Source organism: Pimephales promelas, chromosome 13 (genome assembly GCF_988280905.1).
Source record: "Pimephales promelas chromosome 13, fPimPro1.hap1.1, whole genome shotgun sequence".
NCBI classification, from domain to species: Eukaryota; Metazoa; Chordata; class Actinopteri; order Cypriniformes; family Leuciscidae; genus Pimephales; species Pimephales promelas.
In genome coordinates this window covers 25,013,469-25,034,597 of record NC_142781.1, presented here as the reverse complement: position 1 = coordinate 25,034,597, position 21,129 = coordinate 25,013,469, and the positions used below count along the sequence as shown (strand labels likewise).

At 38.3% G+C, this 21,129-nt stretch overlaps 1 protein-coding gene across 2 annotated transcripts in view; it reads left to right on the top strand.

The window, feature by feature from the left end:
* nbas (NBAS subunit of NRZ tethering complex) overlaps positions 1-21,129 on the top strand; it is a 153,234-nt gene that overhangs the window by 117,366 nt on the left and 14,739 nt on the right. For both annotated transcript variants that reach the window (XM_039692017.2, XM_039692016.2), the window contains exons 49-51: positions 16,330-16,469; positions 19,662-19,806; positions 19,938-20,066. In XM_039692017.2, the coding sequence (XP_039547951.2) occupies positions 16,330-16,469; positions 19,662-19,806; positions 19,938-20,066 (414 nt within the window). The remainder of the gene's footprint in view (positions 1-16,329; positions 16,470-19,661; positions 19,807-19,937; positions 20,067-21,129) is intronic.

Genomic DNA, 21,129 nt, shown 5'->3' with positions numbered 1-21,129 from the left:
CAGGTGTGGAGTCTTGTTGGAGCTGTGGTGCAGCTGTTGGTGCATATGCACTGGGTTTGTTGGAGCTGTGGTGCTGATGTAGGTGGTGCGGTTTGTCCAATGACAGGATACATGTGCTCTTAACTACTCGTATGTGACAAAAAAAAATGACAGTATGGGATCATGTATGTCAATGCTTTAGAAGTGCAGTGCCTCTTTCATGCTTTAAGCTTGACAATGAAAAATATATTATTATTATATTATATTCTATTATATTATACAAGAAAAAAATGACACTATTATAGTATGTTGAAGATTGAACATTTGAAAAAGCTAAACACCGGTAAACTGAACCTTCTTTGTGTGCACATTTATTTGAATGTACATGTTGATAGGGTTCCAGCGCGTCCTGAAAACCTGGTGTTAAGTATTCCCTGGCTTTGTGTTTCATGTGTTTTGTTTTTTGGACTTTTAGTTTGCATTTGACCCTGTTTCTGTTCCTATTTCCTGTCCTTTGTGCCTTTTTGTAGTCTTTTGTAGTTTTTCTAGTTTTTATTTAATTCCTAGGTGTGTCTATTTTGCCTAGTACCTCTCTAATATTTATACCCCAGTGTTTCTTGTGTTCGTTGGTGAGTCTTGTCCACACGTTTGTGACTCTCCTGTTCGAACTCATTCATCAAAATGAACGAGTCATTTGGTTCATTCAACGAACGAAAAGAAAGAATTGACTTTGAAAAAAAATCGTTCATTTTCATTTTGTTCGAACAGGAGAGTCACAAACGTGCGTCACAGAACAGAGCAAGGCAGGCATTTGATCTTATAAAACTTTTTTTTTTAAATGAGTGATCGTTTTGCTTGATAAGACCCTTATTCATCGTCTGGAATTGTTTAAAGCCCTTTGAACAGTTTGCACTGAAACTGTCTTTTTGACCTTGAACCGTTTGATTCCCACTGAAGTGCATTATATGGGGAAAAATCCTGGAATGTTTTCATCAAAAACCTTAAATTATTGTTCGACTGAAGAAAGAATGACATGGATATCTTGGATGACATGGGGGTGAGTAAATTATCAGCAAAATTTTTTTGAAAAGTGAACTACTCCTTTAAGTTTATTTTGTTAATAAACTCACTGCGAATGGATTCTCATCTCCCTTGTTTTGGAGTTCACCATACATTACACCTGGTAAATTGATGACCAATTTTCCAGTCCTGGAAAACAACAAGGAAAATCTTGTTGTCCTGGAAAATTATTTTTAAAAATGTTCGTATTTCCCTCTACCTGAGAATGAAGAGTTTCTCACTCCATAAAACAATAAATGTTACTAGTAGAAAGTGCTATGTTCAGGGGCATTGAGCTTTGACATGTGACAGAAGCTTTTTTAATGATGACATTTAGTCTTGTGTTGCCCCTTTCAGTAGAAGGCTTGTGATTAACTACTCAAATGTTTGCAGTGAATGTCAACTGGTAAGAAGCTGCCTAATCTTGTTAGCATTAGTTCAGTAACTTGCTAACAAATTATTTGGATACGGTAAGCTCAGGGTCTGTACAACAAGTTCATTGCCAATTCGTTACTGAAAATGTATACATTTTGCAATAACCAGTCTTATTCTCTCTGAACTCTCTGTGAAGAGCATGAAATGTTTCCATTTACGATGTGTTTTTTCAGCATTTAGTATTGTAGCGAATTGAGGGGCATTTGAGTTAGTCAGAATCTGCTCAATAGCACTCAAAACGCTAGAGATTTTTCAGTTCTTCACGCTCGCGAATCCTTTCATTATAGCCAACACGATCTATATAGAAGAGATTCTTTGTGCAGTGTAGCCAGCTTAATTGATTATAATGGGAGTTTTCACAAGAGTGCAGAACTCATAGAGCGAGCTCTGAACTGAAGTGATTGACAGGTTCAGTGATTATAAAGGGAGCACTCTTTGTTTGCTGTCTGTATATAACCCACTCACAATTTAAACAGTTTTATTTTACTGCTTTAACACCCGTCCAGGTTTCAGGAGTGACAACCGTATTTAAATGTGGGATTAAATCCAAAATTGTTTGATTGTCATAGTGATAACCATAGCAATAAACAGGACCAAAAAGTCTGGAATGTCAATGTCATTGTAGTCAAAATATTGACTAAATAAAAAAAAAAGACACTTAACCCTCTTGGGTCGGCAATCACGCCGGCATGATGAGCTCACTTTTTTTTTTCTTATCAGTGCAAAAGAGACTCAAAATAATCTGCTGATTTTAAACTTACATATAATTGTTGTACATAATTGATCCTATTAAAAGGTGAAAAAAGAATGCAGTGTAAAAACAAACAGGTGTGCCTAGGGAAGGTGAAGAAGTGAACAGCTGTTGAATGTTTCTGTAAGTCATTCTTATGTAGAGCATATGTAAAAGAGGTCGTTCGTTTTCTGATTAGGTCAAGCTCTCTTATTCTCTCTTCCTTTCATATAGTCTTATGGGCTTTCCAATGTATAATTTTCTAGCTAACTGGTGCATAGCAAATAAGGGTCAAGAGTCTAATCTGTCTACTCGACAAGAAAAAGGGAAAAAAGCAAGAAACAAAGAGGATGGCAATGCACTGGATGTGATGAAACGGGTGTTTGCTTTTAATTTGGCTCTCGTCTTCTCGCAAGCATTGACTCTGAGACTTAAAATTTCACAGCATTTTTTTCTGATGGAAAAACGTAGTAGGCGGTTTAGAACATTGATCTGTCTCTAGTCCATTGGGAAAGTGTGTGTGTGAGGAATTTGTGCATGTGTGTGTACAGTATTTGTTGATTTCAAAGCACTGCAATGGTTCTATATTGAGTCTATTGTTCTTGGTGTGTGATCAAGGCACTTTTCACCTCTCTAACTCACTGCCACCGTCTCAATGACCTTTGTTGCCTTGAGGGTGAGCACAATGAGTTTCCGTCAATATGTTCCAGCAGTGCGTGAATGACTGTTTGACTGCTCTTAATAACATTTGAGGATGGTTTTTAACAACATTGCAGAATAGTTTTTCACTCCACTGAGCCGTACCGTGCATTAGTCCTAAATTGGACGGAAGCTGAAACCTACATAAATTGAAGTGAGAACTCTGACAATGTTTTCAATATTCTGTCTTAAATCAATGCTTTGCTAATCACTCTTGTCTGTCTTTTTTATTATTTGTTGAAAGGAAACTATGAAGCAATGATACATTCCTCACCATCCCTGAAGAGCATTTGAATTATTTTAATCTCTGCTTAATTGCCATAATCTGCTTCACTGAGCTGAAATGCAGGCGCTCTAAAGAGATGCTGAGAAAGAGAACAAGTGGTGTTTCTCCATTTTCTTTCACGATCATCTTCTGTCAAGTCATGCTAATCAGTTTTTTTTTTAATGTTAAATATAAATGTAAAAATTACGAGGTAAGGTACTATTTTGATCATTTGGCCAAATTCTCAAGTTATGAAAGACGAAGTGCTTCCCGCAGGCTATTTAAAACTGTATTGGCTATGGATATTATTTAACAACAAATACTGAGACTCAGGCACTTGTCTATTCATCAAATACATATTATATATTGCCAATTGCCAACAGGAGATGAGCAACCAAAGCCACTATCAAATGTATAGGCAAACCAAAAAAAAAAAAAAAAAATGAAATATGGAGATACTAGGTTTCCGCGTGACGGTGACAATTGACAAGCAAACAGTAGACAGCTGGATAGATGTGTGTATGTAAATTTCTAAAGATTGTTGGAGATTATTTAAAGGGGTCATGAACTGGCTTTTTAAATTTTATTATATTATTGTCTGAGGTCAACTTATGACGTTCGCTTGGTTTTTGCATTCAAAAACATCAAAATGAATAAGTTTTTGGCTATTTTGTACCCTAGTTTTAAGCCTAGCTGAAAAATGTTCGGTTTTTATGGGCGTCTCGCACTGAAGACTTGGAAGTAAACGCCAATAGTAATAGTTTTGCATATTATAATGAGTTTCAACTCACCCGTCGATGCACTTAGGGGAAATTGTTTTGAAAACGTCCAATGCTGTAAAATGGCACCCGGAATGATTCACCCATACATGTTCGACCCAGAGTCCGTGTGTAGCACAATTCCTGTCAGATCCAATATAGACGGTACAGCACCACCGTTCTTTACTTTTAATCGGTCTGCAAATCCAGTCTTGTTTACAAAACAATCCTCAGTGAAATGAAGCGAACAGACGGACAATGTTACCTCATCAGCTGGAACGTCATTTTTAAAAATAAATTTTATCCATGCAGTCCTATTGGAAACCATAGGAAGCTTATGCAGCTTCCACGACCAATATTTTGTATTGCTCGGTAGCTCGATCCGGTTTGTCATCACGAGGTAGGTATGTTATTTAGCTATGCGTGTAATGCGCCAATCGGTGGGCGGGGCTAAATCGGCCGTGTTGAAGTAGGCGTTGATCTTCTTCTGCGGGGGTGGTGTTTTATCCTCTTTGACGTCATAGTTCCCCACTTTGAAAAACGGGTCGTTTGCTGAGGATGGTGTCAATAAAAGCTTTTATTGGACTAACCAGGACGTTTTCAGTTCTGAAACTTACAGGATATTATTATAATATGATGACCTCTTAGATGTCAAAAGCTCAAGGAAAATTTGATTTCTTTGTTCATCACCCCTTAAACACGCTCCAAGTCGATGTGTGTTTTAGTCTGAATCGCATCATTTTCCAGATTTCATTTCCGCCTCTTTTCCCTGGGGTAGTTGAGTGTCTCAGAACCTGCTAATCTCTGTGGATTTTCGTTCACTACGGTCTCTAGAGTTTACAGACAATGGTGTGAAAAACAAAAACATTGGCAGCTCTGCGGTACCTGGAAAACAGCCAGCCGTTACGACAGTGCCATCAATAGCAGCATCTCTGAATACATCGGCCTGCTCCGCAGCAGCAGAGGTAGACCACAGCAGGTTCAGCTCCTTTCACGGGCAACACTGGGCACTCACTAAAAACACTTCCTGTTCTGACAAATCTCAATTTCTGCTCTGACATAAAGATGGTGCAGTCAGAGTGTAGTACAGGGTTCACCAATCTCGGTCCTGGAGGACCACTGTCCCTGCAGAGTTTAGCTCCAACCCTGATCAAACACCTGGTCTTCAGGATCAGTAGAAACTCACAGGTAGGCGTGTTTGATCAGGGTTGGAGCTAAACTCTGCAGGGACAGTGGCCCTCCAGGACCGAGATTGGTGAACCCTGGTGTAGTGTATGCAACATGAATTCATGGATTCATCCTATCTTGTTTCAGTGATTGTTGGTGGTGTAATGGTGTTGGGAATAGTTCATTGTTGTTCATTATGCATTTTATCATTTAATTCCCAATCTTCTAATGTCTACTTTCAAGACTAGCGCACATATTCAGAAATACATGTCTAGAAATGCATGCTGACATCATCTCAGTATGGACCAGGATCTGTTACATTGTCCTAATCAGGCATGATGTCTGAAAGCCATTTGTTTGTCCATACTGAAAGTGAATTTTTGACGTGGAACAATCAAACCATTTTTAATAGTTATCTGGAAAGGGATTTTGGAGAGTTTCAGCTGGCTTGATGGCACAAAAATAGAAACAACACAGTGTGAGAATGTTTCCGGATCCTTGTTGAATTATAATTATTCATTTTTTTTTTAACCAAAGATCCAGGTTGTTCTGGGAATAAAAAACTCTCATCACAGCCGTGTCGATTGTCACCCTGCTCTGTTTATTGGTGACGTAATGACTGTTGGTTTGCTGAAAACCAAATAGTTTTTTTACAGAAACACTCAACCTTTTATGACTTCTCAGCCCCTCTCCTCTGAATATTCATGAACCCCTCCCATATGCATGCATAAGTAATTAAATATGTGGAAGAGACGGAAATCTCAACACAAATGGCGTTTATTATTCAAATATTGAAATGTTAAATGCCATTATGCATGTTTTCCAGGTGGGAGCATGTCAAGAATACTCTGGAGTGAAGCTAGCATTTCTCTATATCTTACAAGGGTAAAAGTGTAGTTTCAAATTCTTGCATTCTCGCAGTGTGATATGGATATTCATGTTTCAAATTATAGCTACAGTGTACATGGATGTTTTATTTTCCCTTTTCCTTCAGGTGAGAGACAGACAGATTTTGTATTATTGGATACAGTCCCTCCTGAGCCTTTACAAGAATACTTTCGGGTTAACACTTGTAGGTAGATGTGTTGCCATTGTTTTGTATGTTACAGGATCAATATTTGAGGTGTTTTTTTGTCTGTGTTGGTAGCACTTACACAGTTATCGCAAAATACAACTTATTAGAATAATTTTTGAAGGATCTTGTTACATTGAAGACTGGCATAATGGCTGCTGAAAATGTAGCTTTATCTTCAAAGAAGTAAATAACATTTTTATTTTAAAAATGGAGTTGTTTTAAATTGTAATATTACCCTATATTTCTTTTTTGACAGAATTTTTGTCTTAAATATGGGCATAAATATACAAGCCAAGTATATTTGTATCAAAATACTTGGTGTGTCTTTTTATCTTACACCTTTAAAGGTGCATTATGCAACATTTTTCATGTTAAAAATAGCAGTTTTTCTAACCCATACATGCTTTAACAATTGCCTGATGGGCTGTTCAGTAAAATAAATAAGGGGTTCGGGCTTGAATTTGAGACTGGGCATGACGTCATGTGCGTTCATGCTTGCCTAGCTATGTCTGGCAGGTTTGTGTATTCGCCACCATTCTCCTTATTAGAGAAGACAACTTTCGACAAAAGTAGAAGATGGATTCAAAGAGACCGGCTTGTAGTTCATTTCAAACCCCAACTCAAACTCCACGTAAGACAAAGAAAATAACTTCTGTCTAGTGCCAGTCATCGGAATAAGATTCCGATGACTTCCAACAAATGGAGAGATCTCCGGTCTGCTCTAGGGCTCAAACGGATCCTATACAAAATAATAACTTATATTGTTCATGAACGTGTTTTCATAATGATACAATCATAAGTGGATACAGTAAGCACATAAAACAGTTCAACATGGAGACAGGTGGAAGCAAAAACCGACGTTTTCTACCACCCCCGTTTCCCCCTCACACACACACACACACACAAGTGTGTAATTTACTCAAATGCCTTTCCTTTCATATATTTTAAATGACTTGCAGATTTATAACTTTATTACCTCATTATGACTGTAACAAAAGATGTGTGTGGCTGATGCCCCTTTGGTTATGAATAGCTCGTCGTGCAAACGTACGTGTGTGTGTGTGTTTGTGATCCATGAGCGCGCACACCTCTGGTTGCAGTTTCGCCTGTTGCAACAGGGGGCGAAAAGCTGCGTTTTGCAACTTTTAAACCTATGATTATTCAGGTAGGGTAAGGATAGTCAAATATAGCCTAAACCGTAAATTACAGGAGGTAATAATAATAAAAATAATAACATTTATTTTATTGGTTACAATACAAAGCTGTTAATGCAAAAAGGTGTCCTTCATGCTTAATGCAAGCACTATCTGAGGGGAGCTTTACTCCTCAGTCTTTTTATACTTCTTTTTGGGGAATTCCTTTTCCACATCAATCTCTTTGACTCATGTCCAATAGTCAGATGTCCTTACGCCTTCTCCTACGCTATTTGTGGTTTGTCTTGCACTCTTCTCCTTCCTTACTGTAGTCTTTTTCATTCTTATCTCCGCGTGTGATTTTAAAACCTTCTCTTCACTTCTGTGTATTATCTTGTTAACCTTTGTGGGAAGCAAAATAACATTTCTTTGAAACGGGTAAATGGCAATATCAATATCCAAAACAAATAGCAATTGCAATCTGCATTCCATAGTGTCTTCATTCAAATATATATATATTTTTTTTTTTTTTTTTTTGTAAAAGCACTGTATTTGGTCTATAACCAGATCCAGCCCATAGATTACAGCTGCCAGACCTTCTTTATACCAAAACTCATAACAGATTCACAGACATCAGATCCCTTCGGCTTTTACGCGCAGTCATGCTGACACACACTTCTGCACCAACAAACACATCATGCATTGTCTGACATGAGCATGCAGCGCCATGCTAGAGCACACATCACAGGCCGCTGAAGAGGTACGGAGATTGCTCCCTGGAGTATCATTCTTTGGAAACTCAAGGGCCCTCCAGCCCGGAGCAGTCGTCTTTGTACAGAGCTAAAAGGATTTGGTTTGTGTGGGTGTGTGTCAGCCTTACCTGAAAAACACCCTCTTATGGAGACAGAGGTTCACTTGTATGCACCGGTTTTGGTGATTGGCTCCTACTCGTATGTCTTTTGATTCTTTCCTTCCTCTGTCCTCCCCATTCCTTCCTCTCCTGTCTTTTTAAACTGAACGACCTCTATCACTTCTGTGCAGGGCGCAGGGGAAATGGTGGAAGTTAGGCAGTAGGTCAATGAATATTAATAAGACATTTTACACTCCTTCTAAAGGCCAGGCACGACACTTCATCCCCCCTCTCCCAGTCCTCTTTCTTTCTCTCTCTCCTTCTGTTCACCTTTTCTACACTGTCTTTCAATCCCTCCTGTGACATCACTCCATCTTCAGTGAATGAAAGGAATGAGTTGTACTCAACATTGACCTTATAGGCCACTTGAGGCCACAATGCATAAAATAGTGCTTTTCACTCAGAAAAAGCTCTGACACTCTTATCAGCAGACAACCCAAGTATTTATTATTATTATTATTATTATACAATTTTAGCCACCTTTAAAATATTTAATAATATAATGAATAAATATAAAATTATTTTGTTTTGTTTTTTTACATGAAAATAGCTAGAAAAAGTGAAAATCATACATCATAAATAGTTATTTATATGAATTAAAATTTATAAATAATGAAATCAATATATTTTTAAGTAAACAGTAAAGGTCCTTGCAGTCAAAAATTCTCATCAGAAATTAAAAAAAATAAATACGACCTCACATTGTTTCAATCACGTTTACATGCTGCCTCCAAAATCTGATTTTCTGCAATTTTGGCCACAGTAGCTAGAATTTTCAGAGGTGTTTGCCAATTCAGAGCCACCGAATGACAAATACGAAAAAAGCATAAGAAATTTTTGAACTCTGTGCAAGGACCTTAATATCAAATATTTATATACTATTAAGAGGAATGTATGTTTTTATTTTTTTCAATAAACTGTAATATATAATAATATTCCTTTCATTATTATTATTATTATTAATAAAACAATTGGTTAGCTTTAACAAATAATTCCTAAATAATTTAAAAACATATTAACTAAAGTAGCATCATATTTAGTGTACCTCTGTAGTTTTGAATGCTGGACCCCAGGATTCTTTTGTCATAATGTTCCCTTCAGGATGCATGACTATCTTAACCAGCCTTGCTTTTGTAAACCATATCTATACTGGTCCAAAAGTTAGATCTGCACCTGACCAGCACAAACCAGTGTAAATTCATGCTGGTCTAAGAGGTAATTCAGTAATGCAGGTTATTCACAGTTGTGATGCAGAACACATTTAGTAGTTAGAAGAACCCTTGAAATGTGCATTAGTATTTCTGTTTTTGGCTGAAAATGGTTCTAGACCTCAAACTGAAGTTATATGATGAGTTTGAAGTCTGATTTTCAGGCCCAACTGAGTCCTGAATGTTTCACCCTCAGACCATGACCCGGCGGTGTTTGAGTTTTACAGTTCCACCATGAATCCCTTTCGTTTGATAAATAGAAAAACAAGATTTCAATTATGGAGTAATCTCTTTTAAGGGCTCATCTTCTGCCTTTCCTGCATCTCCTCCCTGCTTTGAGCTCAGGATGGCCTTAATTTATTCATTATGCATAAGCTATTTATTATTCATTTTCTGGTATTCTGTCTGCACATACTCTTCAGAGCGGTGTTATGGAGAGGAAATCAGAGAGAGATGAAATGTCTTTTTTTTTTTTTTTTTTATCTGAGCCACGTCTGGCTGGTTTGGTCAAGCTCTTTGCGTTATTATATCTTTTCTCTCTTTCTTTCTCTGCTGGTTTTTGCCCGCAGGGAAAAAAAATACCGGAGATCACTCTCAGAAATTTGCTGAGCGTTGTAATTGACTTTGGCCAGGTTGGAGGCCAGAGGTGCTGTACATCTGTAGTTGTGCCTCAAAAAGACTTATGATCCAATCCCAGGGTCGGCCTGTATTTTACCAATGTAAGCTGCCTAAATACAACATAATATGGGTATGCTGATGATTTGCATATGCGGGTTTCTCTGAGATTCTGTATAACAAAAATACACTGAAGTGGTTAGTGCACATGGTCCAGACATGTGGAACTGCAGCAGTGAACCAGCAAGAAACAGAAGCTGAATGAGAGAGAACTTAATGGGATAGTTCTCCCAAAAATGGTTGGGTCCAATGTTGTTCTTGTTAGTCCTGTTGTTAGTGTCAAAAAAATTGTTTGTGTTCCAAAGAAGAAAGTAAGTTATTCTCTTTTGTAATGACATGAGGGTGAGTAAATGATGAAAGAATCTGTCTATCTATCCATCTACCTATCTATATTTCTGTCTCTCTGTGTCCTATGTCGTTCTATCTATTGTTGTATTTGTCTTTCTGTGTGTCTGTTGGTCTGTCATTCTATCTATTGTTTTGTTTGTTAGTCTGTATCTCTATTTGTTGTTCTGTCAATCAATCTGTTTATCTATTTCATTCTTTTATTTATTCTCTCTATCGTTCAGTTTACTAATGTTCTTCCAATTTATCTGTAGTTCTGTCTGTCATTCTGTTTATTGTATTAACTGTCTCTGTCTGTTACTCTGTCATTATATCATCTGTTTTTCTCTCTATCTATTGTTCGACCTATCTGTAGTTCTGTTTGTCATTCTGTCTATCGTTTTGTCTGACTGTATGTCTATTGCTCTCTTTATCATTCTGTCCTGCCTATCTATCTGTTGTTCTGTCTGTCTGTCTGTCATTTCTGTCTATTGGTCCATTTGTCAATCTATATCTCAATCTATTGTTCTATTTATCAATCAATCTATCTGTCTATCATTCTGTTCATCCATTGTTACATCTATCATTTCAATTGTTCATAGTTGTTCAACTCACCAGTCTTTATTGTGTCTTTTTAGCATCACTAGAATACTCTATTGACCAATCAGCACCCAGGATCTGTAAACTGTGAACCGGCAAAGGTTAACGTGGGAGTTATGTGCAGCTGCCCGTCTTCAGCTGTTTTCTCTTTGACTGAGATATCTGCTCTGAACTCTTCCTTTCAGAAAAAGGAGTTGATGTTAATGCCCGGGAAGTTTTTTTTTTCTTTTTTCGCCCACCTTTTTTCTTCTATTTTCTCTCCTCCCCCTGATGAGTGGCTGTCTGTTGCCTCTCAGATCAATTTGCCTCTCAGCAACATGGTAGCTTAAACAATTTGTGAATGTGTGTTCACGAGCATGTCCGATTCTCTGTTTATGCGTTGATGTGTAGACCTATTCATGAGCCTACATGCACACTTGGACTAGCTATGTCTATATAGAAATGGCAGATTTGGCTTGTTACTGTGTACTCATTGTGTCTAAATACTACATTGATTAATAGAGATCCATCTGCTCCTTGGCAAAACTACATCCTGTCTCCTTCCCAGTGCTTGACACATTAGAAGCTTTGCAGCCTTTGAAGTACAAGCGTGCCGTTAGACAAAAGGGACCCACTCTTGTTCTGTCCAGTTTGAGGCGGGTAATTACCAGCCAACCATCTCCGGTGTTTACAGCAACTGTCCATGCTAACTGTCTGCTTTTTTTTGCATTTAGACACATGAGGTAAAACAGCTGAAGCAGCCCTTTATATTTCCTTCAATCTGTTCTTTCTTTCCTCTGGCAGTCTTTTACTATTTGGTTGTATTTAACTAAAAGCACCCCACAGTTTGAGTGGTATGTTTGCGTGTGTGGGTAGGCAACAATTAACGGTCACAGGCTGAGATGGAGCCCAGCCGAGTTTAAAGGAGTAACTTGCACCAGCACCACAAATCATTGTGTACGAGAATTTACACACTGACAGACACGAGCGTAGATGCACAGAAGCACACGCTGAACTCACCCTTAAATGTACAGCTGTTGTGTGTCTGTGTGTGGCAGGGAGATTTCCTGCAGGTGGGGGAGAGTTGGAGTGGGAGGACGCCTTGAAGTGTGGCGTAGTTTGATGGCATCGCCGCAAACTCATTCAATTTGTCTAAGGCTCCCCCTCCGCACACACACACACACACACACAGATTGTCTTTTGGCAGCGTGGGCAGATGCTCTGAAGCAGGGAGAATGGTTGCACCAGTGCTGGATCTCTTCCTCTCCCCTGGGGTCTGTTTTAAAGGATGATGGGATACAGGAGGGCGGAGGATGTCATTTTATTTTATTCTCATCTTTCCCTCCTGCCCTGGCGCTGATGTGCGTGGACGTATTTCAGTGAAACAGACCCGCTTTAGTCCACGTTTTGTCCTCTTCTAACCTCCCTGTCTCTCTCGTTCTTTCTCTCAGAAGTGTGTGTGGGTGATTAGAGTGTGGATCTGTCTGGCTTTGCTTTTAGCACAAGCTGTCATTGTTTCTGGTTTAAGCATATATTCTACTAAGTGTGTACTGACTAATGTCTCTAGGGGCATTTTGCATTTGGAAGGTGAAAATGGCCACAGGAATCCTTCCACTTTGTCACTGATTAGCTTATGAGTTTTTCGACCCGCCATTCACACCTGAGAACGTTGTTAAGGACATCGATGAAGCTTGGCAGGGGATTGGGCATTTGAAGTAACACCTCAGAGAACTGCAAAATTCTCCATCCTGCTTTCTCCACTGAAATATCATGCTCTCCAGAGAGGGTCCAAATACTTTTCATTTATTTCCAACTTACAGTAAATAAATATAGTTAATTGAAATAAGGGCTAATGCATAAATGCTTGAAATCAATTTTGTAGACATATAAGTTGCGACTGGTTTTAACCCACCATTTACACTGAGAACTTTGTCAAGGACATCAACGTAGTTTGGCATAGTATTAGGCATTTACTTGCCTGGTTAAAACCAGACCATTCTCAGTTGTAACTGGGATACGGTCTGCTTCATAGACAAATCATTTCCAACGGATGAGGCTCAAATGTCTCTGGGCGCAATTGGATAGACCTAAAACCAATCAGAACGATGAAGACGACGTATGCAGAGCGACGTTCATCTGTTATAGATCAACTTAGTTTGAATAAACGAGCAGACACTGATCAGCTACCTGCTCTACGTTTATTTAAAAGTGACCGCAAGACAACTAGAAGTTAATGTGCTTTCCATTAAATAAATCATACTGTAAACATAACGTTTTAACGTTCTTAAGCAATTTAGACGCGCAAACTGGGTGCCGGTGCGGTGAGATGTATGTGCTCTGGCAGATTCGGGTTGAAGTCGGTCATCCCCGGACGCGGCGCCACGCACGCCTTTGCAAAACAGGCCATCACAGCCAAGCGAAATAGGGTCTTGCCGGTCTTGTGCACCGAACACGTCATTTTTGTCACGCACACATTCGCGATCGTGTAGACGCGTCGAGTATAAACAAGGCAGGCTTTACTCCGTGTCAGCGCGCGCTCTGATCAGTAAAGGGGCGGAGATTTCAGACCTCCATTTAATAAGAAGATCTCCAAGATTTCTCTTCTTGGGAGGGGGTGCACAGACCTCTCCCGAATCATCTCCAGCAGTAGCAGCCTCCGAAGCACCACTAACTCCGCCGTTTCCCTCGTAAGCTCATATTTTAGTATTTAAACATTCTAAAAAATTAAAAAAAATGTAATAACATGGTTTTCAGTTATAGACTTTTAATGATGGTGTTCAACTACTGTATATCAATCACACCCCTAGTTCCACGGTGGAATCCATCTTTGTAAATGTACAAAATCTGCTTCACCGTCGCTGTGCTGTCGTCATCGTGTAAAGCCCGCCCCAACGTTTCTGACACCAAATTCTGTTCTCTTTCTCATCGATTTGTGTTTGACATCATTTTTAGTGTATGTGTCCATTCAAAGTCTAATTGAGAAAGAAAACAGATGTGTATCTTTATTTTACATCCATGCATTAGCTCTAAAAAAATACTTTTGTAGCTTTTACAAAGATGAATTATTCTAAACTTATACAGTGAAGACATCATTTAATTAATTTTATAATTTAATTTATGTACATAAATACTGTTACTTACCTGAGAAGCATAGGCTGCACTGTCTATTTCATTTGTATCTTTGTTCTATTGTATTTATCTATGCTTTTAATATATTTTTTTTATTTTCCCTACTAAATTAGAGTCCCTACTAAATCACCCCAATCATTCTAGAAGGATTCATTCTTTCCAAATTCAATCTAGTGAAGCTGTTTTCATTTCGCAATGTATATCGCAGAAAAACAAAATATCACAATGTCAGTTTTTTTCCCAATATCATACAGCTTTAGTTAGTATGTGTTCGTTTTTGTTTTCCAACCAAAACTTTTCAATAGGGAACTGAGGAACCTCGGAGGCTCATGAACTGAAGGGCCTCGGTTTGCCAACTCATTTTATCCAATTAGAAGAGAGACTGATGGGTCTCAGGAAAACAGGCTCCGTTTAGGTGTTGTCTCAATGGGTATTCTCAGATCATAATAAATGTAGGTCAAACATGATTGGCTGTAATGAGTTTATTAGGCAGGTTATTAATCGTCTGAATGTGTAGGATGGTGGGTGAATGGAATTATGGTGTTGAAAATACTTAGGCCGAAGTGTCAGCTTAATTGATTTTCACATCAGTGGATAACGGTGAAACAGGAGACAACGAAAGAGTGAAAGGAAGTGTGGGAATTAGAGAGATTCATGCCAATATGATGAAATTGTTGCAGTCTGTTCATTCATTCCATACACGTGGTGTGTGTGTGTGTGTGTGTGTGTGTGTGTGTGTATATATATATATATATATATATATAGGTATGAGATTATATGGACACATACTGTGTGTTTTATGACCTTCTATCACAATGGCAAACCAAATCCGTAGCCATATTTTTTTCCTTCTCAGTCATTTCGATGTGTGTTTTGCCCCCTTGAGTTTTTAGCTATTTTCTGTCATTTCTTGGAGCATGCTGGTACCATGCCATGGAATGGATCTTTGACTTTTTTTTTGTTTTCCCCTCAGAAATCAGACATTTTCTCAGCTGTTAAATTGTTCACCCCTTGCACTGAAGGGAAATTAATTACTTTCTCTCCCCGCCTCCCTCTTTTGGAGGAGAACATAAGAGTCTCCACAGGGGACAATTCACTCCTTTTGCCATTGAAGTCTTTCCATTCTATACAGTATGTGTGTGAGTGCCAGTCTAGCCATTTCAAGCCCTCTCTCTTTCCCCTCCCATCTCGCTTGCTTTGTCTTTTCATGTTTAGTCCTTCTGCTATCCGTGCATTCTTTTGCCAGCTCTCTCCATCTGTAAACATGATGTCTTTTAGTGCTCTAGCCTGAAAGATGTTCTGCTTCTCACACAGATTTAGTCTTCGCTTACGATTAGCTGATAAGCCAAATACTTTATCTTCTGCCTTCAGTCTCAAATATTTGCATATTTACTGTATGATCATGCATTTCAAAGTTGCACTTGGTAAATAGCTGTTTGCAGTCCTAAAAATCGAGGAGAGAATGAGTGCTTTCAAGTAAAATATCTCTGAAGTATATACTTGGGATGCACCGATACCACTTTTTCAAGGCCAATACCGATACATTCCTTTTTGGTACTTGCTGGTACTTTGGTACTATACCTGTATTTTCACTGTATTTGTAATTTTTAAGCATATTGGGTAGAGAAACCAAAATATGATTCTTTTTTTCAGGTACAGAAATTTGAATAATCCGTGTGAAATAACACTGCATTAAATATAGATGGATATTTATAAAGTTACAAAACTTATTCAGTCAAGAGCAGAGTTTGATTCCTTTGTCAATTGTTTAATTAACATTTAAATCACAGCATCAGGTTTATTAGGCTGCTGTCCCTTTAAGACCGAATGCACAGATCCAATATGAATATACTAGATACTCGCCAAGACAGGCGTTTGTGTGGATTCGTCCATTCTAACGCAAGAGAACTCTGTTATTGCGCGCTGTCTGACATGTGGTGTTCGGGAGGTGCGTACTTCGAATGGTGCGTTAATGAAACTTATTGACCTGCAAAAGTCCTATAATAATGTTGGGAACCATTCGTTATACATAATCATGCAACAGTTCTTTTTACTTCCATATACAATTTGGTTTTAATCCAAATGACACGTATGCTGTGCGGAATGAACAATCTGCAATCAAGAGCATTCAACTGAAGTGCTCTCTGTCTCTCTCTTACAAAAGACATATCTCTCTCTCTCTCTCCTTCCCTCCCTTTTCTCAGTGTGAGATGAAAGATGTCGAGAATGAAGAAAAGCGAAACTCCTTGTTTCTGGAGCTGTTGGAGTCCAGCAATAAATGGGAGGAGTTTCAACACCTTATTCTCCTGCTACAGGCATGGCCACCAATGACTGACAAGAGCAGGTGAGACTTCTCAATTTTCAATTTACATTTTCACTTGAGGGATAAGCCGGTCATTTTCGCAAAATAAACCCTAACAGGATGATCAGGACAAGATTAGAAATTGTATTATTCTGCAGCAGTGTGCATTATCCTACTAATTGATGAGTTGAAATGTTTTATTATCTGAGAAAAAGACTGCAGAGTGATAAGAAAAACATGTAAGAGATTGGTTGCCAGGGACAGCTGTCAGATATACAGTTTAGCGGTCATTATACTAAATATCTGACCACAGAATGCCATGTTTGACCAATCAGATATACATGTTTTAAAGAGACCTGTACTCAAAAATCAGTTTACCACACTTTTTTCCATTTAAATTATACGCTTTTTAAACCTTTAAATCTTTCATCACATTTTTTCCCCCTTCAATATAAATGTATACAGGTATTTAAAGCAAGCTGTTTTCTCATTAGACGTCTTTGAATTGGTCTGTTTTTAGACCATTAAGTGTGATTGCAGGTTTGATTGAGGTAAATTGTTGTATATTATATAACTGAATGAGTTTTTGAGGTTAGTCGAGGCTGCCAGAATGTGTGCTGATGATCAGAGAGCCGTTCCGGATCCGGATCAATAGACAGAAACAGAATATAAGCTGGCTGATTATGCATTGTCCCACACTTTCAAATAGCTTGAGGCTTTTTGTTTTCATGAAGAGTTTTGAATTAACATTCTCACAGAAGAATAAACAGTTTGTCTGTGTGTTATCTGTGCGTGTTTGTCATTATGCTCTTTGGCATTTAAACAAAATGTGAGTGGTATAAAGGCCAAATGTAGAATGGATAAAGGAGAGTTTGACTATGCATTCATTTGTTCACGCTTCACAGACATTCACGTGTGACCACGTGTGCCGTTTGTGATCACACAGTGTACCGGGTGTGTATCTTCACTTAAGATTCGCACATTTTCTGTCTCCTGAACACCTGTGTTGTCGCTCCTTATTCTGTCTTGATTTAGTAAGTCCCAGAAAAGGCCATCGTAATGGAAATCAATTTAAATCGACACACTACTGAGCTCTGGGTGGCAGCTCTTTCTTAGAGGAGACATGATACCTGATGATAACATGGTAACATGCAGAGGCGGACAGAGTACACAGCACAGAGTACATTTTCTAAATATTGCATTACTACTGCCACAGTGCTTACATTTATGTACTTGAAACGTCCTACATGGAGTTATGAAAATAATACCTTGGAGAATGTAAAAGGAATTGAAAGTAAAATCAAGTCATTTTCATCTTTTACCATGCTGCTTTATTTAACATTTAAGAAAATTTCAGAAAAGTTGGCAAATTCACGGCATGGACCTGCTGCGTCCTCATCCACTGTTTCGTCCATGGTTTTGTCTCTCATCTAAATCTGGCCTTAATCTGGCTCTGGGAACATGATACCCTCACCTCTAATGTTTTAGAGTTTTTTTTTTTCCCTCTGAGGTTTTCATTTAGCAGAACCATTGCTTGCAAAGTCTTAAAGGGATAGTTCACCAAAAAATACAAATTATATCATCATTTACTCACTCTCATGTTGTTTCAACCCTGTATGATTTTTTTTTCTGTGAAATACGGAAGAAGATTCTTTTTTTAGTTCATACAATGGAAATCAGTGCTCACCAAAACTGTTTGGTTATCAAAAATCTTCAAAATATATTTTTTTGTGTTCCGCAGAAGATCATACAGGTTTAAAAAAAAGAAACAAGGATGAGTGCACATAACAGAATTTTTATTTTTTGCTGAACTATCCTTTTAAGAATGCAAGAAAATGTTCTGTTAAAAGAAAACTTCATACATTAATATTTTTTTTTTCATTTAATTATTCTCTTAACAAGAACTGAAATTGAAGTTCTGATTGCATCTATATTCATGTATTATCCGTAGAAGACAGTAAAATCTGAAAGTTATGTCATTATTCAATCACACTAATATCGTTCCCATTTAATCTAATTTCTTTTTTTACAGTGACCACAAGCTGTTGAGTTAAAAAAAAAAATACAAAAAGGTGGTCCATATGACTCATATGATATGATCCAAATCTTCAAATCAAAGTCATACAATATTTTGTGTGATTTTAAGTCATCAAAATCAAATATGGTTATGTCAACAGATTGGATTTCACTAATTTCATACATTGGCTTTTTGAATTTCTTGTAACCAAAAACCACATCCGCCAGTGCCATGTGAGATTTGAGAGCTTTGACAGATCATTTCGGTTTATGGCTTGAGAAGACTTGGAATACACTGCATAAGACCTTTTAGGGCCGGTTCACATATCGCGTCTTTTGCGCGCTCAAGTTCGTTATTTCAAATGTAGGCGCATGGTATGCGCGCTCATAATGGAAGCGGTGCGGCGCGCTCGTTTTTTCCATGCGCGTCCGCGCCGCGTCGAGATAAAAACATCTCAACTTTTCAGAATACCGCAAGCGCACCATACGCACACAATAGGTCATGTGACAAGAACCAAGTGAAGCGCAACCGCTCTGGCGCTTTGCAAAATGGAGAATGCGGCGCGCCCAGCGTTTTCTACGCGTTTTTAGGCGCTATATGTGAATCCGGCCTTATTGTGCTTTTATGGTTAAAATCATTGTTTTATAGAGAAAATCTATGTGAGGATTCTTCCAAATTCTCCTTTTGTGTTACTCAGGGAAAAATGGCAGTATTTGGGTTTAAAAACAAAATGGAAATTTTGCATTTTTTTAATGAAATGTTCATTTAAGGAAGTAATTTCATGACCAATCCATGTATCCGGTAACTACTGTAATGGATGTAATTTAGGTTTCCAGGTTCTTCATTGTCACTGTAACTGTGGATTTTGTTATTAAAAGCATTCTGTGTATGGAAGGCCAACTTCAATTAGAAGATGAATTAGTGTGTGTGTGATTGATTATGATTATGTGTGTTTATCTCAGTCAGCAGTGGAGTTTGTTAGAAAGCTCCTCTCATCTCTCATAAAAAGTCAGGAGATAAGCATATGCGCTGTTTTATAGCGGCACGCATGTAATATACCATGATAATTATGATTGGATTTCTTTTTCATTATACAGATCCTTTTCTATTAAAAGTTTCACGGTACTTCATGAACTTTCATGATTCGCTTTTCATGTCATTGTTTGTGTGTGTGTGTGTGTGTGGTCTTCTGAACACATGTGTCTCTCTCTACACAGGCTTGAGACAGAGCAGAACCCCTGGGTGTGTCTCACGTCCGCCCTGCTTACACACTCCTCCAGCTTTTTCCAAATCAACGTCGGGAATGAGGTTCTAACTATGTGCCGCTCTCTATACCCGACAAAACACAAACTTAACCCACAGGTAAGACACAGGTGTGGGTGTCCTCATCATCACCAAACATTGACGGCATGTGATTTTCCTGTCAGTGTTAGTGAGTTTGGCTCTGCTATGTTGAGGCGTGACATTCACACTTCACTTTTATTCTCTTTTAGTGCATTGGGAACATTTGCGCTCTGCTGTTGGATGCCGGTCTAAAGCTGCCTGCTCTGAAGTTGATGACAGAGAGCGAGGATGAGCATCTGCGCAAACTGACCCAGGATCAGATCAAAAACATCACTGATGTAAGTCTCATTCTGAACTGTGTTCTCTCTCTCGTAGCCCCTACAATGTTGTAGATGTTCAGGTTGTCGCCATAACAATTTTTTTTTTTTTTAGTTTCAATTAACAATAACACTGATGTATCGATTATAACGAGAGCGATGTAGCCACATGATTCACTTGCAGTTTGGTGTAAATCTATTTTAAATAGAATGAATCAATACATTAATCAGATTTAATTATAAAAGGTTTTAGTGATGTGAACATAGTTGAGAAGTTCACAGATTGGAGAGTCTTTTAAAGTCAGACCAGGACATTTTAATTCATTGGTCCATGGTCACACTGCATTTTCTAAAGGTGACAATGATTTAACTATTCCTGTGTTAATAGCAATAATGAAAAAAGAAGATCATTCAGGACCCGTTGCAGGACGAATCTAACGGTCAAGGGTGTATTCTTGTCAGCCAGCCACTGGTGTCACTAGTAATGTGGGTTCAATTAACCTAAACTGAGAGTTGACACTAGAAGTGACTGTGAATCAGATAGGAGCGATCAGAGCAAGCTTGCATCTGACCATAACCTCTATCTCTCACTGACTGCAGGTCAGATAAAAGCCAAACCCTCACAGCACTATTACTTCATCTGTCCTCTCAGGTCTGCTAGAGGGACAGATAAGCAATGGCTACACATTAAAACCAAACACGTAGACTCTTTCCAAAGACCTTCGAAAACCCGATTTGATTAATTTGCATTTTGTACACGCTTTTAATCTAAAGCAACTTACTCCACACTAATTTCAGCAATTCCCTGGTATCAGCCAAGGGTTAAATGCTTTGCTCAGCTGCACAATGGTGGGAAATCTCAACACTGAATCTGCATACCTTTCTTAGTCTTCGCTTATGTAAAAAATCTGCTGAATTAAACATGATAAAAGTGCTGAGAGTACTACACTCTTTAACTGAAACCATTATCAAACGAACCAAAAATAATGCTTTTTTTTTTACATTTATTCTGGGTGATATTATTAGAAATCAAATATTACCAAAAATGACATTTTATTAGAAGTATGATGTATTCAGCAAATTG